Here is a 22,320-nt window from a genome sequence, read left to right on the forward strand (position 1 = left end):
GAACAAACTATCATAACCTTCCGTAACTCTCACGTTCGCCTGAAAACAATGCACAAGGCAAAAATGCACTAGTAGAAATCATGGGTATCGAAGTTGGAATCGCATGAAATTTGGTAAGCTAAAGCAAAGCGGTCTTCTGAGCAATAGTCATCACTTTGCCACAAGATGGCAAATTCCTTCAGTTAGGCCTCGAAAACAGTAATTTTGCCATTTATTGTAATTTTTGTTTCCTTAATAAATTCTTACTCAAAAGTTAGAATAAGGCCCCGTTTGTTTTGGGAGGACTCTTAAGATTAGTAGTTTATGATTCTGTATTTAACTCAATTTTGTCACTTTTGGTAACTTTTAGTATTTTATCACCTAATCGCGCAATTAGTGCGAATTAGGGCTTCAAACGTTTTTCTCAGTATTTATATGTTTTGTAACCGTTAGAGGTAAATTAGAATATTATCAATAAACACAGACTTTTGTCAAATTCTTTCTCTGGTGGATTCTAGTTTATCTCTTTGTGGATTTAGGGAAATTCCTCATGGATTTGAGGCTTATTACCAAAAGCTAATAATTTAGTTTTTGTTCCATCAAGAGAGCATCGTGTGTGCTTTCTTCAAGCTTCTGCGACATCAGTTGGTATCAAAGCCTTGACATACCCTAGTCTGATGGCTAATCGGCAAGATAGTAACCACCACAACAATTACACCGGCAATGACGTCGACAACACTATCCTCACTAGGGCTAAGTTCCTCGATTTTTGTGATGAGAATCAACTATTTCATGAATTAACCCAACAGAATCTAGACCAAATTCAAGAAGTGCTTGCCACCCTACTTACTTGAAACCCTAATCATGATGACGAAGAGTGACGTGACCCTCCCCATCGTGGTCCAAATTGGAATAAGTGGCAAGACTACAATGAGGAGAACAATGAGGACGAAGAGTATGCTGAAGGAGTCCTTGGGAATTAGCATGGTCCTGCTAGGGATAATGGCCAAGATTATTAAAATCAAAGGGACTATCATATGAAAGTAGAATTACTATCCTTTAATGGTAATGTCTCCTTTGAAGAGTATCTGGATTTGGGTCAATGAGGTTGAGAAGTTTTTTGATTATATGGGTACTCCAAATGATTAACAAGTGTGTTTGGTGGTATAGAAGTTGAAGGGAGGAGCATCTGCCTGGTGGGATCATGTTTAGTTAAATTGGACCAATAAGAGAAAGCTTCAAATAAGATCATGGAGAAGGATGAAAATGCTAATGGAAAATTGGTTCTTGCCACCAAATTACCAGCAGGAGTTGTTCAAACAGTACCAAGATTTTAGGTAAAGGTACTTGGATAGTTAATGAGTACATGAAAGAGTTTGACAAGTTGGCACATCGCAATGATTTGGAGGAAACTGAAGATCAACTGACATCCAGATTTGTACATGGGCTGCAAGTTTCCATCGGAGATCAGGTATCCTTACAAACCCTATATACTTTAAATGAGGCTATAACCTTATCCAAGAAAATAAAATATCATTATCTCAAGGTAGGTTTGAAGTTTCCCAACCGCAATTCAGATTCATCCAGTTCCACTGCCAACAAAGGTAAACAACCCATATTTACACCACGATCACAACTTGTGGTTGCAAGAATAGTGGTGTCAACCAGTCCATAGTGGCAGTAACTGGTTCTGCAGCCCAATTGATAGCAAACGCTAACCTCTATGTTAGGCCAGTTGGGAATTAGTGCTATAGGTGTGGAAATCTAGGACATTGATCTAGTACTTGCCCTAAGTGAGCCGCAATGAATCTGGTGGTGGCAGAATAGGGCAAGGCAAAAGAGGAGCAAGAGGGTGATGAGGTGTATAATGATGCTAATCTATATGCCGATGATCCTAATGAGATTCAGGGAGATAAGGAAGGTGAGCCACTAGGGAAGTCTTTAGTGATTCAGAGATTATTGCTCATACCAAGGGTAGATCATAGTGATTAGCAAAATGAGATCTTCTAAGCACGTTGCACCATCAGTAAGAGGGTCTATGACTTAATCATTGATAGTGGCAGTGTAGAGAACATCACATTGAAGAGTTTGGTTACCAAGTTGGGGCTAGAGATAAAAAAGCATCTCTCTCCGTACAAAATAGTTGGATCAATAAAGGTACAAAAAATCTTGTTACTTAACAATGTCATGTTACTTTTTATATGGGTAAATGTTATGTAGATGAATTTGTGATGTTGTGAAATGGATGCATGTCATTTAATATCGGGTAGATCTTGGAAGTATGATGTAGATACTACTCATAGGTGTAAGGATAATATGTATGTATTTTAAGAATGACAGAAAAACTGTCCTTAAAAGTGGAGGGGAAGCCATCATTACTAATAGTCAACAATGAGGATGAGTTTGACAAGGAGTGTAAGGAGCTGAAACAGGTTAGTGCAGTAGTGGTGATGGATAGAGAGTTGAAGAAGGTTGTTGAGATACCTGAGGCAATTCAACCATTGATCTGGGAGTTTGAAGAGCTGTTTCTAGAAGAGCTGCCTGTAGGTTTACCACCAATATGTGACATCCAGCATTGCATTGATTTAGTTCCTAGAGCTAGTCTACCAAATCTGCCACACTACAAGATAAATCCTCAAGGGGGTCAGATTTTACAAGGGAAGCTGGATGAGCTTCTGAGCAATGGACAGGTCAGGAAAAGTATAAGGTCATGTGTAGTATTGGCATTATTAACACCAAAAAAGGATAGGAACTGGTGTATGTGTTGTCAGAAAAACACATGAAAAATATATGTTTGTATCTCATACAAAACACGCGCAGCGAAAAATTAACGGATCTACTTTATTCGCAATTGATAACATGTATTATGTAAATTTCAGAATTTAAAAATAAAAAAGCGTACCTTGGTGCGATGAAATTCAAAACAAAAAATTAGAAGTACTTGGGAACACTTTTAATCTTCACTTTAATTCCACTTAATGCCAAAAATGTGTGGTCTCTCAATCGGTTTCTAATGAGAGAATAGGAGAGTGTTCAACACTCACATACAAACCATTTCATTTCTTGTATGATCTTAATGAAAACACTTATGAAGAGGTCTTATATATAAAATTCTGTATGTTTCTCTTCTTATATATAACTGATTATCTAATTGGGCTAACCTTTTGAGCCATGTTAATTGGGCTCTTGTGTGTGGTTTGGAGTGGGACCAAAAGGGACCAATAAGACACTAGCTCCTATGGGCCTTGGACTTTTCTGTCAACTCTTGACAAGTCCAAAGTTACCATTAACTATATTTAATACCACTATATAAATATAGTTGTACTCTAGGCCTTATCTATAAATTATATCCCTAGACTTTATTATACATGCAACCCCTTCATAAAATATTCGTAGTAATACAAAATCATGAATGTAAACTGCCACTTTAAAGATTATTACAACTTAATCCTTGAGTATCCGATTTAATCCTTTAAGTTATTCATTATATATTTGTGAAATCCAATTCTATAAATATATACTTTAGTAACTCCTTACTAAAGTGGTTGGGCCAACTTTCTGAATAACTAAACCTATTAAACTTATCTCAAGAGAATATTTTATATCTCCGTTAAAAGACAATGAATTTCATCTTGAGAATATATGTTCCATCAACACTAAATGTGGTTATCCAGCATACTGAGGTTTTGACCGTGACTATAGATATCACTCCTAATATATTAAAGTAACCTACATCTCAAGATTAGGTTCATTATTCTCTCAGGATTATAAGTTTATGTAAATAAAAATCGTGAGATTTATTATTCATTTGACAGTCGTTAAGAGAATAATAAATCTTATAGCAGTCCAGTTCAATATGTCTTAACTCTTAAAACATATCAACATACTAACTAGAAATCTCTATTTCCATGATGAAGACAAGTCATTTTAGTTAATATGTTATAGTCTTCGCAGATGAAACGCTCAATTTCATTACCGACAACGAATTACATTTTGAATTTACAAAGAACTTGTGATTTACATCTTCTGTGACTAAATCACATAAATCACATACAATGCATCTCATGGACTAAGATAATGTCCTATTAGTTCATTTATAAATAGTCTCATATAATTAAACAATTTAATTATTTATATCATTGCCAATAAATTGGATTTTAGAGCATAAACCCCAACATGTGTGTGGATAGTCGAACCATCAACAAGATCACAATCTCAGAAATTCAATTGGATTTATTATTGGATTCCTTGTAAAAGTTAATGCTAGCTTGTTGTTCACAAATATCTTTTTTTTTTTTTTTTTTTTTTGAGAGTTTCAACCTATGAAATTATATCTTCTCCTAAAAAATACTAGGATTGCTGCATATAAAAAATAAATAATCTATGTACAAACAAACAAACAATCAAGGTGCAGTAGCAGTGTTGTTGAATTGATTGATTTTGATTTTTGACTATGGTGGTGATTTGGATTAGAGGAAATTTTTAATAGGTTACCTCTTCACATTATCTTTCTATGCATTTGGTGGAAGGCGATGTTACAATCGATAGTTGCTTTATCTACCACAAAGGTAGATTAATCGGCGGCAACAGAGGCGTTGAAGGAAACAACAATATTGTATTTTTTTATGATAGCCAGAGCCTAATATATATATTGGAATGAAAATAAGATGTATCATGAGAGAACCAAAGGCATTGATGTTGTACATCACATCATTTGTGAGATTGTATTGCTGGGTACTGCTGTAATAAGAGAGGTTACAAAATCAATCCAACATATATATGATGACTTAGTTGATTCGTTTGCTAAGTTCAAGCTGATAGCCTTTAGGGGCTTTGTCAATATATTCTTGTCATGCATGATAAAACAAGTACTTGCTTACTGCTGTATGAATTTCTTAATGTCCGGCCATAGTAGGCAAAAATTGACCTTGCACTTGTATATATAACTAGCCATGCTCAATTCTTATATATGCTCACTGTGGTGAGAGAGATCTTTGGGGTATGCATTTTGTGAGAGTGCATTTTTGTGAGATTGCATCTTTGGGGCAAAAAGTTATCTATTCTATATATAATAAATGTTTGTTCTTCTAAAAAAAACTTCTTTTTTTTTTTGGTTATAAAAGAAAAGTCTTCATTTATCCATAAAAAAAAAATGTTTTCCTTTTTCTTTCTCTTCATATGACCTTTTTTTTTTTTTAATTTCACATTTTATGGGATTTATGAGATAGCAACAAACAAATTGATTAGATATCTTAATTCCAATAGGATTTAAATTCTATATCAAATGAAACTCTACCTCTATATATATATATATATATATATATATATATATATATATATATATATATATATATATATATATCCTTTTTAAAGTGAGGTTTATTCCAATATGTGAATGCCGATATCCCATTACAGGCAAGGAAGTCCGTACTATTTTGTACCAATTGGTGTAGCCGGAATTTTTTGTACCGGTGAACAATCCGATATTGGTAGACTCTTATTTCGTTTCATTTTAAATACCGAACTATTCCGGTTTGTACCGACCTTTCCAGCGAATTTCAGTCATTTCGGCCAAAAAATGCATTTCAGCCCGGAATGTAATTCCTCTGCAACATTTAAAAAAAAAATAGAGAGAGAGAGAGAGAGAGAGAGAGAGAGAGAGAGAGAGAGTACGGTAATGACAGTGTAACTTAAGCACAGGGTGGCAGGACCAGCTGGTGCAACGTTTGATTGAGGAGAAGCAACTTGCAAGAGAGAAACTAATCTGTGAGGGAAAGAGAGAAATAGATCTTAAAGAGACTAGAGAGAGAATGAAAAAAACAGATTTGTGAGGGAGAAGTACTGAAGGACAACGTGGGCCAGATAAGATTCAATTTGGAAATGTGTGTGGATGGGAACTAAAGAGAAATGTCACAGTAATATAAAAGTACATAAATAAATAAAAAAGATAAAGTTGACTAGACAAAACGGTGGAGGAAAAATAAAATAGAAAAAATGAATTGGAAAAAGAGTTGGGGCTTTTATTTTATTTTTTAGTTTTTGATATAAGATATAATTTCTACTCTAAGCTAATCTAAGTGTATATGTGTGTGAAGCTCCCTTCTGAAGACTTAAACTTCGGCCCTTGCCTCTCACACCCCACAAGTATTTATACTTGTGGAGTGACCATCACACCAAGGGTGTACGGTAGTGGGGCTTTTATTTTTTGAACACAAATTAAGGAATTGGGCTTTTATTTTTTAAAAATAAAGAGAGATTGGGATTGAGTTAATGAAGATGTTTATGGTATTGACCAACACTACAACATAATTGTACAGATTGACCCAATAATTATTTAAAGACTATTGAATTTATTTGTTTTAAATGTTTTTAAAAATTATTATTATTATTATTATTATTATTATTATTATTATTATTATCATCATCTTAGTGATAACCCTGAAACGGTACATCAGTATTAACCAGTACCGAGACATATCATTTTTATAACTAAACCGAAACGGCCTCGAGTACAGTATCGACTCCCTTGATTACAAGTATGCATTCTTTCTTCATTATTATTTTTTCATTTTGTTCAAGCTATTTTTCTTTAACTTCAAAAACACTAATAAAACTTCTCACACACATTTTAACCCATTTCATAATATTAAACTTTCCTACTCATTTATTCTCTTCTACAATAATTGATTCAGGTTTTAGTTACATACTCACACTTTCATCTCTCAAAGTGATAGAGAAAACAAACAAGTTTATACTTTGTTCTATTTCTAAATTTATATCTTAATTTAAAATTTGTGTTAATTTCTTAATTTTAAATCATGAATAAGTTTGATTATATTCTTTATATTGAATGTAAATTGTTGTTTATAGGTTTTTGGTTGTGTTATATTCTTCAGAAAAAAAAGAAATAAAATAAAATAAAATAGTTTATATAAATTTGGCAACAAAGCTAAATAGATAAGCCTAAGAAATGTTTACTAATAATAGTTTTATCAATAACTTTTTATTAACATGATTTAAAAGAAAAAATTGAATAGAGAGATAATTTATTAATGTGATTTAAACTCTACTATAACTTTTTAAGGGATTAGTTTATAAAAAATTCAAAGTAATTTTCTAATTATTTACTACTATGCGCTAACTTTTAACTACTAAAACCCACAATTGAAATATTAACCTGTATGAGATATCACTTTCAAATATTAATATCTTAGCTATTATATATTATGACTTTTTTTTTTAAAGCATTTCTCTCCCTCCCTACAAAACAAAGGCATTATAATAAGAATTAGCTAAACAGGAGTAAGACTACATCACCTTTTTTCTACAATAAATGTTAAATTCTGATCATTTTTCATGCTTATACACATGTTACACAAAGGGAATATAACAAGAATTAGCTAGACAGTAGTAAGATTACACCACCTCTTTTCCACAATAAATGTTAAATTTATATAATTTTTCATGCATATACATACACATGTAGCGTGCAGCGCACAAGACTTAAATTTTAAGTTTAAACTTAAAATTGGTAGGGTGAAACTCACTTAAGTTTCATTGTTTTCTTCCATACTTTCAAGGGAAAAAAAATTAAATTCTCATGTGAATCTCTCTCTACTTCAAATTTTTAAATATTTAATAATTTAAATTTTTCTTAATTATTGAATTGAGGTTTCACTTAAACATGATTTCAATTATTATTTTGGATAGTTTTTAACTATTAAATTTAAGAGTTTTCCATTTAAATATATGTGATTAATTGAGCCTTAAAGTTCAACGTATTGTTGAATATCATTTTATATATATTTTTAAGTACATTTACTACCTTCCATTCAATTATATATATATATATATATATATATATATATATATATATATATATATATATATATGCATTTTATGATACCTTAGTTTCACGCAACATGCATTCATTATGTAACTTAAAAGTAAAATATTCATTTATTTTTATTATTTATTTTAAGTAAATTAATAAAAAAATTATTTACATATGAATCTATCAACACGCAAGATACATTCAATATGATTAAGCCGTGCATCGCACGGACATAATGCTAGTATTACTAAAAGCTGAAGTGTATCACTTAATATTGTTACGTTCATGTTAAGCCATATCAGTAGCCACGTCATCATTTTTTGTTTCCAATTTTTCTTATATATATTTTTTAAATATTTTCTCATTTAAGGTGACATAAAAACTCCATTATTTTAAAATTAAAATATCTTTTAACCATTATTTTTATTATTAATTTTCCATAACTCTCCCTCCCTTTTACCTCTTCATCTCCTCACTACTTTCTACCTTAATATAATTCGTTCTCCACCTTTTTATTTTCCTTTATTTTGACTTTTCTTATTCTCAACATCTTACTATAAATTTGATTTTGTTTTCATTCTATGCATATTTTTCTCACACAAAAAAGGTTTCTTCTCTCTCTCTCTCTCTCAATTTTTTTTTCATTTTTTGGTTGATTTTTTTTTATTGCATCAATTCTTTAGGTTGATGAATTTTTGTGTTAATTAGAATTCTGATTTGAATTGATGCAATTTAGTTTTGTGCTTTAAGTTGTTATCTTTTATTCTCTTTGATTAAATATTATCCTACTACATTATATATATAGTATATAATAATATAATATTATTATATTACATAGAATGACTTGGATAATTTGATGTTTATTGCTATATATTTTATTTTTACTCTTTTTTCCTCTCATCTTATTTTATTCAACAATTAAATCTAGTCACATCCTCCTTACTATTAAATTATTATGCAGCACAAATGATGTCAAAAAAAAAAAAAAATTATGTAGCACAAATCAAGAAAATGGCTAGACACAAACCTGACTTCCTTTACCATACATTAGGGGAATCAAAATATTTGTGTGATAAAGGGTCATATAATATATAATTTAGATAATACCCTTTGAATGTGTCTAGGCCCATAGATTGAGTAATTTATAGACTTAAAAGGCTATTGAGAATTAAATTTTTGAATCAAGTCTAAAAAATTATGAACTACTATATATCATTTAGATAAAAACTTTTATCATAGATACATTAATATATATTTTTGCCACAAATTTAAATCATGCAAACTTTATAATTTTATATTATATGTTAGCATTGTCTCTGCTTCTTCTTCTTCTTCTTCTTCTGAAAAATATTATGTATCATCTTTAAAGGATTCCAACAATATTGATTTTATGGGAAGAGTTACATAAAATATTGACAAAAAAAAATGATTTATATTACAATCTACTAAAAATGTTTTTCTTAAATATTTAAACCTTTGTATTTTTCATATCACTAACATGTTTTACAACTACCACATGTGCCAACTTAAGTCTTAATATTCTTAAGTTGTCTCGGCAAAAAGGGAAAAAAAAGTTGTCACAAAAGGGGAGTTCATGTAAAGTTTTTGCAATATGAAATATCTATTTTTTAAGGCCACCAAACTTGATAATTTGCAAATGATGAAACCACTTGCAACAATATTTGCATAGCTATATAGTTCTAACTAAAGAAATTGTGTATACTTTTAGTCTTCAAAAAACACACATTTACCAGTGGTTAAATGTTCATCTTGGGTTGTGTTAATTTTCATATAATTTTACCTTTACATATTCATCTATTTTAATTTAGATTTTTTTTTAAAAAAAACTTTAATTTAGATATTTATAAGTACCCAATGAAATAATGATTCATGAATAGTAATAAAAAATTTATCTATATATATTTATCTTGTGCAATTGTTACTTTAGATATAATTTTGCCTTTATAAATTCATCTACTTTAATTTAGAGTTTTATTACTTAATAATGAAATTTATAAACAAGGTAATTAAAATAATCATATTTCTACAATTTTAAAAGTCACAATTTCTTTTTTCAAAAAAATGCCTTTTACATTTCCTTGGAAATATTTTTAAATTTTTTTTATAAAACCTTTGACATACCACTAACCTAACCACTTCATACATTAAAAATTTTAAGGCTCATTATTACTTCCATTAATATATTATATATATCTTAATTGATTGAGACCAAACTAGTGAAATGTCTTTCATATTTCCTTGAAAATTCACAAGGAAAAAAAAAACTTTTGACATACCACTAACGTAACTACATTTATAACTATTTAAGCCATCTATGATATCTATTTCTTATTGATAAACATAAAATTTATAGCTAGCCAAGAACATACAAAGTAATAAAAAATAAATGAAGGAAGAAAAGAAGAAATGAAATCAAACATCAATTAATAATCGTTATTTGGGAAAAAAAAATGGTCAAGAGGACTAATAAATAAAATATAGATGACTATACAGAGGACATCGAAAACTTTATAGTGCAACAAAATCAACCATTACATTCACTTAATTAAATCCATAATCAACAATTAAATATAATAATACAAAATTTAAACTTAAAACTAATCAAACTCTAACTAAGGAAATATTGTGTGTGTATATATATATATATATATATATATATATATATATATATCATAATCTTTATATACTATGACTTAAAAAAATTTAATGAATAGTTCTACCTTTTATTTAATGTCTATGTTATGCAAATCATCAACTAATAAATATATGATAATGGTAAAATCGTTATAAATAAGATTATGAAAAATATGATAAAACTATTTATATAAAAAAAAAATCTTTATAAAGTCTAGGGACTAAAAGAATTTGATTAATTGTGTTTGTTTCATAATGCACGTTAGAGGCACATGACAATGCCTTGAGGTTGTCGAATTTTCTAGAAGAAAGGTTCAAAAGGAAAGAAAGAACAAGATAATGTCTATAATGAAGAAAATCGTACAATTTCATTGCAGCCTAGTTTAAACTCGAAGTTTCAAGAGCATTGTAGCTCAATGACATAACCTACTAATCTTTTTAGGAGAACCGGACTTTAAATCCTCTTCCCACTGTTGTAAGTACTGAATTATCAAAAATAAAGTTCAATCGACAAGATGTTTCAACTAATTACTTACAAAATATAAAGTGACAACTCTCTACTTAGTGCCCTGATATGAGCTACCTCATTGCTATACACAAGATGTTTTTATTGTTAAAGAAAAGGAAATCTGATGATCTTCTTCTCACCTTCCATCTATCGTGCATCCATTTCGGAAATGGACAAGCCATTTAGTGAACAGTTATTTGATTCTTTATCAGAAATATTAGCCTCAATTGCTTTCCTTCCAATAGAAAATGCTGGTTTTTTGGGTAAAGGCAATGGCATACTTTCATTTGTCAACAAAAATAGCACATCTGACATTGTAGGCCGATCAATTGCACTATCCTCTACACATAATAGACTGACATGAATGCATCTCAGCACTTGATATTTGACACATGAATCACTTATTGCCGGATCAACTAGTTCTATCCCTTCACCTTTTTGCCACAAATCCCAAGCCTAAAGAAAAAGGTTATAGTCATTGGAATGTCTAAAATACGCAACAATCAAAAAACACATAGTCCATAGTTAAGGTTTTCTTGACATACGTATCCTACTAGATTGAGAGCATCATCAACATGTTGGAAGCTGTTGTTTCTTCTACCACTAACAATCTCAAGCATTAAGACCCCAAAGCTGTAGACATCAGATTTTATTGAGAATACACCCTTCATAGCATACTCAGGAGACATGTAACCACTACACAAAAACACAAGAAGGAAATTTTCATTTCACAAACACATAATTGAAAATTTTAAAAGATAAATGATGTAAATTTAACGTACTATGTCCCAACAATTCTACTAGTATTTGCTGCCAATTCATTTTGTTTGAATATTCTTGCCAGGCCAAAATCAGAAATCTTTGGATTCATACTTTCATCAAGGAGAATGTTGCTGGCTTTTAAATCCCTATGAATTACTCTTAGCCTTGAATATTTATGGAGGTATATCATTCCTTGAGCAATTCCTTCAATTATCTTGAAACGTTGCTTCCAATCTAGTAGCTTGCTTGTATTATGATCTATCCAATACAAAAAATTAAATTATAATTATTCTAATATATAGATAAATCTTAAAAATTCATTGAAGAAATCAATTGAAGTCGTAAGATAAAAGTGGGTGTTACACAAACCAAATAGAAAGTAGTCCAAGCTTTTATTAGGCATGTATTCATAGATTAACATCCTTTCCTCTCCATGAATGCAGCAACCTAGAAGCTTAACAAGATTCATGTGTTGGAGTTTAGATATGAGTATCAACTCATTCTTGAACTCACGTATTCCTTGTCTTGAATTTTTAGATAGTCGCTTTACAGCTATTTTTTGTCCTGTTAGCAGTTTCCCCTGATGTGATGATCAAATAAGGCTTTTAGCCAATAGTCTAATTAAAATATCTTTCTTTAGAAATTTATTGGAGCTTACCATATAAACAGATCCAAAGCCGCCTTCTCCAAGCTTGTTTTCTGCTGAGAAGTTATTTGTGGCGGTCGTGATGCATGCATAACTTAAAACACTTAAATCATGCCTTTGTTTCCTATCATTTGGAATGCCAATGACGGTAGATCTCTCTGATGTCACTAAATCTAGTAATTCAATTTCTTTTTTTCTTTCATTCTTCCCTGTATAAATTTACATAAAACATCTTAACTTAATTTGAACAATAATGAAACTGCAAATGTAATTTAACAAAATTCTTGCATATCTGAACTATCTACCTTCAAGTGCAACTTTTCTCCTCAGTAGATAGCACAATATGCATAAGAATATTACAGGTAGAGAAATGGCAATGGGAATCCACTTCTTTGTTCCTACATTTGGTAATAAGTATGTGTTAGTAATCCTCAAATTATATAAATAATTTGTTTTTGGTCAAAATTGTATATATAAACAGTTAGATTTTATGAAAATATAGAGAAATAGAGTAAATAGAGAATACAGAGAATAGAAGAATTGTATAGTTTGGCCTAATGGCCTACGCCCACAGAAGACACCCTTGATGATGACTATATTTTTATTATAATCTCAATTCTATGTTAGAATGAATCATAAGCAAGACATATAGGGATTAGGAGTTAATGTTAGGTATACATGGGCTTCACAATATAATTTGGCGTTTTGAGCCAATACACAAACCTTTTATGTCTAACATCCCTCTCAAACTCAGAATGGAAGCTTGTTGAAGACAACTTGAGTTTGGAATGTAACTCTTGAAGATAAAGATTCCTTAAAGATGACCATGTAGAATGAATGTGAAATTCCAAATTATGAAAACAAACAACAGTGCCGGATGAAGCCAAAAGACAACAAAAGCCTAAGAAGGTTGCATTAGTGATCAAGGAGGGTCTGCTACTGGAGATGGCTACACCGAGGGCCTGAGGACCATCTGCAAAGAACAACGTTGTGATGAAGCACATAAATGAGTTAATGAATGTAACTGATCGATGTTGAACCCAAGGAGAGGGATTAATTTTGTGTTTTGGAAGCCTCAAATCAGAAAATGAACCCAAAATCAGAATCTATGAGAAAAAAGGGTGGGGTACACTCGATTTGATAATTCAACTCTGGTCAAAGTTATGATAAGGTCAATGGTTTGGTTTAGATCGACTTAAGTCAACATTCTAAATCTAGAAAAAGTCAACGGGCCAATCTGATCTTGTTGATTCATCCATATCCAGATTGGTTTAGTAGTCCAGTCAGCAAACTAGTTTAGTTTCGGATCGGATCGAGTTAGACATCCAAGTTAACCCGACCTTTAAAAGGTTGGTTTTATTTTATTTTATTTTTAATAAATACCCTAGAAGGTTACTGTTGTGGGCCTTGTGACAAGCAGTGTGGTAGGACAGGATGAGGCACATTGTCAAAATCTTTTGAGTGCGCTTGGAGGCTCCAATGAGGCTAATTCTAACAGATTTGAGTAGATTGACATGAGCTCTACCCAACAGTATGTGTGGTGTTACGATCAGATACCTTGAGAGTTGAGACGGAAGATCTGATATTAGCAGTGGTCTTGCGGCATTGTGGTGGCTTCTGACAGCAGCAGATGGAACTGTAGGTCATCTAGCATCAATAGAATGGTGCAGGAGTGCTTAGACCAAAGTTTTGAATTCCATTCCCGAGACCATTCCGAATTGGCCTTGAGAATAGAATATTTCGGTATTGGTGCGTGCCAGTGCACCATTCCGGGGTTATGAGCTACATGTATATATATTAACCCCATAAATGCATAAAAAGAAAAACATATTGCACTTAAATATAAACAGAAGTTGGTCCATAATGAGTAGTGGTTCCAGGAGAAAATAGTAAAATAGGCATAACTTTCTAACTATATAATTAGTTGTTACGATTTGCAAACTATATATTTTACTAGCATCTCGAGTCTAAGAGACTCGATTTTGGGCCTAAAAATCGAGTCTTTAAAGGTCAATTTTTATAGTCTAATTTCATCTGATCTGGCATATTTTCCCGTGGCGTCTAGTTGGAAATCGAGTCTCTGAGACTCGATTTATGTTTTTTATATATACTCTTCTTTTCTCCTTATTTTTTCTGGGTTTCACTCTCTTCTCACTACCTGATCTACTTCTTTCTTCCTCCTCCACGCTGATCTGCGCAAGCCCAGCCGCCGCTGACCCACGCGAACCCAGGCCGCCGCGCCCAGGTCGCGCGACCCAGGCCGCCGCGCCCCAAGTCGCGCGGACCTGGGGCGCGGAGGCTGGGTCGCCGACCCGGGGCGCGCGGCGGGCGCGACCCGAGCCGCCGCACCCGGGTCGCGCGAACCCGGGGCGCGGCGGCCTGGGGCGCGCCCAGGCCGTGCAACCCAGGCCTCCATGCCCCAGGTCGCGCGAACCTAGGGCGCGACGGCCTGGGTCGCGCCCAGGCCGCTCGCCCTAGGTCGCCGGTCGCCGTGGATCTGGGGCATTATTTTTTATTTTTTTATTTTTTTGTGCGTGCTGGGTTCTGCTCTGTTGTGATCTTCCCATGGTGGTGGATAATTTTTTATGGTTGTTGTGTATTTCAGGGAACAAGACGGTAAAAGACTTAGATTTATTTTTTTTGGTTTGTAAATCGAGTCTTAAAGACTCGATTTTCAGGTAGACTCCACGTAGGAAAAATTGCCACATCATACATTAAAAATCGACCCTCAAAAACTTGATTTTTAGGCCCAAAATCGAGCCTCTTAGACTCAAGATGCTAGTAAAATATATAGTTTGCAAACCGTAACAACTAATTATATAGTTAGAAAGTTATGCCTATTTTACTATTTTCTCCGTGGTTCCACTGATTGAGCTATCCACTTTGGATCTTGAAGAAATGCAGCACCCAACGAACCTTAGCCTAACTTAACACCCAATTTCTTCATCTTCCACGCCACCTTTAGCTTCCACCACTTCCTTCTTCTTCTTCACACCCTTTGATTTTCCCACTTCCCAAGTCTTCACTATACCATTCTCACTGCCCAATCCCATCCCCCTCTGTTTCTCAATAACCCCTAAACACTCAAACCCAACATACCATCACGACCCTCTCATCTCCCCCTCCACCCAACCAGTAGTCAATCTTTCTTAACCAACAAAACCCACCTAGAAAATCACCATATAGCACTAAAAAATTCATCTTTTTGGCTTTTTCCCACCTGGACTGACAAAATTAAAAAAACCCAGATGGGAAAACAGCTAGATCACAAGGTAAAGATCAAATTTTTGAAAACCCAAAGAGAAGAAAAAAGAGTAGTTAGCTTAAACCAAAGAGAAGCAACGGGTAGTGTGATTTAGCTTCACCCTTTTGGAGGCCAAAATCAATGACACAATGTGGTTGAGCCGTGAGGGAGAGTGAGAGTGAGATGGAGGCCAGAGAGATAGACATGGAGAGATTGAGAGAAACACGAAGAGATTGAGAGCAATTGAGAGCATGGAACTTACCTAAAATTTCAATATCTTTTATTGATGTTAAATTCCCGGCCGGAACACTATTCTCAGCCAGAACACCGGAATGGGCCGGCACGGGGCAGAGTTTGAGCCGGTATAGAACTTGGGTGGGGGGGGGCGGTGGTCAGCTGCACCGAACAAGGCAACGAAATGGAAAATTTCCCCCGTTCCGGCCAGATCAGAACGGAATTCAAAACTTTGGTTTAGATGGTAGTGGAGCTAGACCAAATAAGTCGAAGACACCTAATAAGCATTTTTTTTTTTTTTTGATAGGAAACATCCAATGACACTAGAAGATAGGAGTTGTGGCTATAATACCATGTCAGATTTAGGAAAATACTGAGAAATATAGTATAGAGAGAAGAAAGAGCACAATGATTATGGTTTGGCCTAATAGCCTGTCTATATGGAGGAAGACTTTGACATATATAGTTTTACTATAATCTCAATTATATGTTGCAATAAACCATAAGGGGGTATATATAGAGATTAAAAGCCAGTGTTATACATGTAATTTTAAATATAATTAGGCCTCTTGAGTCTTGAGCCAATATACATAAACCTAATCTCTCTAACATAAACAATCTACAAATAAGAGAAAATGATTTAAAATTTTTTTTTTTTCCAAGAGAGAGATTTTGATGGTTACTGTGGCTTGAGATGCCTAATTAACTTAAGAGATCAAGTTGGACCTAGAGCTGAACAACATGCGTCTGGGTTTAACACCAATGTGAGCGTCAAACCCAAATAATAAACTTTAAAAAAAAAAAGATAAATTGAAGGAAGTTTTATTGAGATACTATAAATAGTGTACAACTTGAGCAATACATTGCTTAATACAATGCAGAATAACATCCATCCTAACCAAAATATGAGAGACGCTTTCTATTAAAATGAATTGGGTAGCACATTCCACAGCCCTTCGAACAAGCAAAGCATGAGAAATGTTTGATTGTTGCAAACTTAACGGCTCTTCATTTTTGTTATTCCACAGTAACCAACTAAAGGTTCAAAAAATCCCAATGTTCCGGCTAGCTACTGTAGGAGTTCAAACATACTACCAAGCATGGACGGAGCCATGGTTGGACTTGGGGGCAATAGTCCTCCCTTCCAATTTTTTTTTAAAAATATTATTATATATATGAATACTAATTTTAGTAATTTTGTTTGATAAAAGTGCACTTTTACTCCTTAATAATATCATTGATTATTTTAAGAGTAGTGTTGTGGTTAAGGTTTTTAAACCTGGACCGGACCGTACGGTCCGACCGGGCTAGCCGTGAACCGTTGATGAAAACAATTTTTTATATACAAAAGCTGGGCATTTAAACAATATGAGAAAACCGCTTGAATCGAGGTCTAACCCGAAAAACCGTTCAAACCGTAAGCCGGTTCAACCGCATATCTTTGAAGAAATTTGCTTTCCGATCTGAAATTCTGGCATGGATTTGAAGTGAGAAAAAAGATAATAAAAATAGAAAATGATGAAGAAGATCCAAAAATGAAGCAACAAATATAAGAAGCACCGATGGTAGGGTGAGATTTTTAAAAAAACAAAAAAAGAAGGAGATGAGATGAGCCGCAGACGTGAGGAGGAAGAAGAAGATGGTGCTAGGAAATTGTGTGAACTGTGAAGGAAGTAAAGCATCACAAGGAAAGTAATAATGTGCATAGATAGATGTGAAATGACGTGGGTGGGTGGGTAGGTGGAGTCAGAATGTAATAAATTAATAATGAGATTTAAATTGATACTGAACCCTCTTAGCTTTTGAATAATGGTCAAATACCCATTGTACTAGTACGTACTACTTTATTTACTAAAAGTCTTGAGTTTTACTCTTTTTTTTTCCTTCTTTTTTTTTTTTTTTTTTAATTTTTAAATCTCATCATCTTTACTCTTATTTGGATTTTGTAAAAAACATTATAGGTAATTCATTAATTTATATCATTTAAGTATAATAAGAATAAGTAATAATCTCTTATTTGAAAGTTTATTTCAATTTTTAAAGATATTTTAGTCAAATTTGCTAATATTTACAAATTTAATATCTTTATATTTATTTAATTTAATAATTAAATTAATTATGACGTCATCACGGTTCGACCTCGGTTGAACCTCTAAAACCTTGAACTTCTCCCTTTAATGGTTCTTTGAACAGTCTGGGTTTGAAAACCTTAGTTATGGTCACAAATTTTTTTACAACATTTTTACAAACTATTAAAGTAGCAAATTTTTATTAGTTCACATTTGAGCCCACGATTTACATTATTTTTTTACTTACTAATAACCAAAAAAGTTTATGGTTCTAGATTTTTCCTCATTTTAAAAAGATCATTAAAATTTTTTTATAGATCTAAAATCTAAAACAAAATATACAAGTCTAAAAAAATTAGTCCAACAACAAAAATTAACAATAGTAAATAAAAAAAAAATCCTAATCAACAAATTTTACCCAAAACAAACAACTTTCAAAATCATTTTGTTCTTACCCAGTAGCACACACATCAAAGCAAAAAAAAAAAAAAAAAAAAAAAAATCTGCGGCCAAGCAGCAACAAAGTCGAAGGCCGAAGTCACTACACACAATCAACAATAGAGCCCCCTAACTCTAAGTTGTGGCTCTGTCCCTGCTATCAAGGACATCAGTGAACTTGTAATGTGTACAGAATCTAAAAACTGCACACAAGCAACTTCTCCTCCTCACCGCTTTTGCTACTATGCACATCCATACACATGGACGTAATCGTTGACATCCTCATAGCCATTTCGGAAACAATAATGAGTCAAGGTGGCTATTACTTTACATTGGAAGAGATTTTTTTTTTTTGTAGCAGGTAATATGTCATTATATTCTCTCCACACAACCCTTGACCTTGTTAGCTATTGGATTACACGTGTGAGTGAAGTCCCACATTGAATAAAAATAAGAAGAATAAGTGGTTAATATAACATAATTGAGCGTATACCTATTGGGTTTAGGCCTTTTGGGTTAAAATGTGTCTCTCTATGTTATATTAATTACTTGAGAAAGCTCCCCAAGGTGTTTATCCCCCCAAGAAGTGATATCAGAACCCACGGTGGTGTGCGGCGAAGATGGTAAGGTTTCCATGGTCCCTACCTAATGGGACAGAGAAAGCCAAAATGGCCCACACACAAAGATCTTGAAAAAAAAAAAAAAAAAAAAGCCCAACAAAAGGAATATTGCTAATGGTGCTAAATAATGGTATGGTGCAAGGTCCCCATAGACATGGATGTGTGGGGTTCCCATGGATGTGTGTGCGGGGTTGACACGTGGTTCCTATGGATGTTATACGAGAGACCCATGGATGACGTGTTGATGAAGTGAAAAGCCCATTAGGCAAGGAGGAGTGAGTATGACTTGTTTATGGCCCACAGAGAGGTCTTGAAGCCTATAGAGAGGTCTATAGAGAGGTAGACTCACATGTGAGGGGGAGATTGTTGGGTTACACATGTGAGTGAAGTCTCACATTAAATAAAGATGAGAAGAATGAGTGATTAACATAACATAATTGAGCATATACCCATTGAGCTTAGGCCTTTTGGGTTAAAGTGTGTCTCTATATGTTATATTAATTACTTAAGGAAGCTCTTCAAGGTGTTTATCCCTCCAAGAGTTAGCCAATCTAAGGTTCCACAAATTCTTCCATAAATGATGAATGTGTGATTGGTTTGAAGATTGGCCATATGTAGTGTGAAAGTGTTTGGTACAGAGCATAGCATTGGCACTTCTAACAATTTAATTGAATACGTTCCCAAGGTATTTCCTATCCAAATTAGAACATCATTCGGTCACCTATAACTCAAAGGTATTCTTTTGGTAATTGAAGCTGCATGAGGAAATAAATTTGACACGTAAGTGGTAGATTCAATTGTTGAGTGGTTTGGTTAATGAGTGCCTCCACTTTAGCGGCATTAGGTAGCATTTTGTTCAAGGAAGTGAGTTTGAATGAAGTGGGTGTTGGTAGTCAACAATCTCACCAAAACTCGATTGTTTTTTATCGACTTACTCTCCATTGTGATCTCTTAAGCAACATAGTATTATGATTAGTGCCCTAAGATCCTATTGTACAATTCTATGTATGATATTATATATGATATTATGTTATAAATAATTAATTTGTTTTATTATCTAAAATAATGGTTGTAAGGACGTAATTCGTGCCTAGGCCTAGCAAGAAGGAGGGTATAGGCCCAAAGAGTCCAATACAATAAATTTATAAAGTGTGGGTCAGAAATCTTGATTCTAATGAGCTTAAACAGTAATAGCAATGACCCAAGATCACGAAAAAATAAAGGTGAACAAGTTTATAAGATGACACTTATCATTGGACCCAAGCTGAGAACCAAATGCTTGTATTTCTCTTCACTTAAAAATTAACTAACAATATTCAGTCTATAGTGTTTTTCCCTTTATCTTTCGATCCCTTCTTCTCCAGGGCCTCCTTCCTTCTTATACTCCATCGCCCTTTCAGCTTTGCTCCCCACGTGTAGATCTAGATGCTAACATAGATACTTGTCCCATCAGCACCTCCCTGAAATCTTTAGGTAATGGTTGTAAGGTTGAGAATCACTGTTCAGATATCACTTTCTCATTAATGCGGCCAGAGACTTAGGTACAAAGCATTCAATGCTGTGGTAGCAGCTTTCTGTGGGATATTTCCCAACCGCCCTTACTCTCTGTGCCCTTATGAAACATATCTTCATCCCCACGACCTTCCAAAATATCATTCTAGTCAACACGTTGTACCACCTGATCCTCACTGCATTTAGCTGAGGATATACCCCTCCTTGGATTATTCACATTCACTTTGTCAGCCATATTTGTTCTTAGGTCTGCCAGCTGGGTATCATTATTACCATCAATCCGTCCTCAGCCAAGTAAGCATCCTCGGACCAAACCTACGGCCCAGAAACGTATCTTAGGCCTTTTGTCCCCACAATAGCCCCTCAAAACTTTATTTTTCTCCCCCATTCGAGGAGAAAATTGAGGTTTTGACTCAACGCGACCACTTCTACACACTTTTCCAATCTTTGCACGTGAGGATGTTATTTCCCATTCTGTGAAGCTGTTTCTGACACTTCAAGACCCGCGATGCCCCCATTAAATGCTCAAAGCGACATCCTGTCGTTCAACGGTGGGATGTAAATCCAATGGTCAGAATCTTTCCCCCAAATTTTTAGCGGGATAACTCCCACTTTATCACACCTTTCATATAAAATGCTGGAAGGGTGTAACTTTCTTATTTATTTCATAAATCAATCAGCCTTTAAGAATCCTTTACTCTCTTAGTTTCCAAGAAGTTCCTGAAGAGTCATCCGTTCTTTCCATCGTAAGTTTTCACGCTTCTAGATTTTTTTTTTCTCCTTGGCCTATTAATTTTCTTCCCCTTTTTCAAAATCTTCATTTCTATTTTGTTTAAATGGGTAGATTTAAAGACCTAGTAGATACTCTTGTTGGTATGGAGGGCTTTAGAGCCAAATACCACATTTCCCCAAAGAGTTGGTTTGAGATATTGCGCCCCAAACCAAATATATACCAATAGGAAAGAAGGGGAAGTCGTCATTCCTATAATCGCATTCTTAGAAGTAGGAATGACACTTCACATGGGGAGTGTAACCTAAGATTACTTGTATAATCATAGATTGTGCCCGCACCAATGTGCACCTAACGTATTTAGAATCTCAGGTAGTGTCGACGCTTTCAATGAGCAGATGGGTTTGAGACTCATATGGCACGATGTTGTCCATATGTATGAGTGTCGCTCATTTACTAACTCGGGGTATTACCTCAAGTCTAAGTCTAACATCGTTAGGCTCATATCGTGTCTTCCCAAATCTAACAAAGGCATGAAGGACGACTACCTAATTGCCTCCAGGGAGTGGCACGACGACCTTCACTGTCCAGTCGAGGAGGGAACACCAGGTGTGACTCCATAGGGTTAGGCCCCTTGGCATAAGGTTTAGTTCTTCTAACTTCATCATTCCTATTTTTATTGTAAATTACTTTCCTTTTAATGGCGAACGTAATTGGTTTGACCATGATTGGCTTCTCGGATGTTTTTGCAGATAGGCAACACGTTGCATCCCATCTAAGTTTATCCAACATCAAGGACCTTAACAGAGTTTTAAGATTCGAGGTGTTTGTGAGTGAAGACGGGCAGCTGAGGGCAGTCCATCTTATCTTGGGCTTTGAACCTATATCAACCACCTTCCAAGACATAGGCAATTCAATCACAGTGGGTGACCGTAGCTGCAGAAGAATAGACATCTCCAAAACCGGAATTCTCGCTTCACGAGAATTGCCCGACGCATCTCCTATTATCCTTCTCGCACGTCCAATAACAACTATCCCCCCTGTACTCCCTGAAGTAGCAGCCCCCAGGGAGGAATTTTCCTCCTCACG

At 34.0% G+C, this 22,320-nt stretch overlaps 1 protein-coding gene across 1 annotated transcript in view; it reads right to left on the reverse strand.

The window, feature by feature from the left end:
• Nucleotides 1–10,819: 10,819 nt before the first annotated feature.
• LOC142617379 (G-type lectin S-receptor-like serine/threonine-protein kinase At1g67520) overlaps nucleotides 10,820–22,320 on the reverse strand; it is a 29,889-nt gene continuing 18,388 nt past the window's right edge. Inside the window, exons 3-8 of the mRNA XM_075790207.1 lie at nucleotides 12,690–12,782; nucleotides 12,397–12,593; nucleotides 12,108–12,318; nucleotides 11,759–11,996; nucleotides 11,522–11,672; nucleotides 10,820–11,432 (exon numbers count right to left, since the gene is read on the reverse strand). Of these exons, the coding sequence (XP_075646322.1) occupies nucleotides 11,124–11,432; nucleotides 11,522–11,672; nucleotides 11,759–11,996; nucleotides 12,108–12,318; nucleotides 12,397–12,593; nucleotides 12,690–12,782 (1,199 nt within the window). The 3' untranslated portion in view covers nucleotides 10,820–11,123. The remainder of the gene's footprint in view (nucleotides 11,433–11,521; nucleotides 11,673–11,758; nucleotides 11,997–12,107; nucleotides 12,319–12,396; nucleotides 12,594–12,689; nucleotides 12,783–22,320) is intronic.

Source organism: Castanea sativa, chromosome 11 (genome assembly GCF_040712315.1).
Source record: "Castanea sativa cultivar Marrone di Chiusa Pesio chromosome 11, ASM4071231v1".
NCBI classification, from domain to species: domain Eukaryota; kingdom Viridiplantae; phylum Streptophyta; class Magnoliopsida; order Fagales; family Fagaceae; genus Castanea; species Castanea sativa.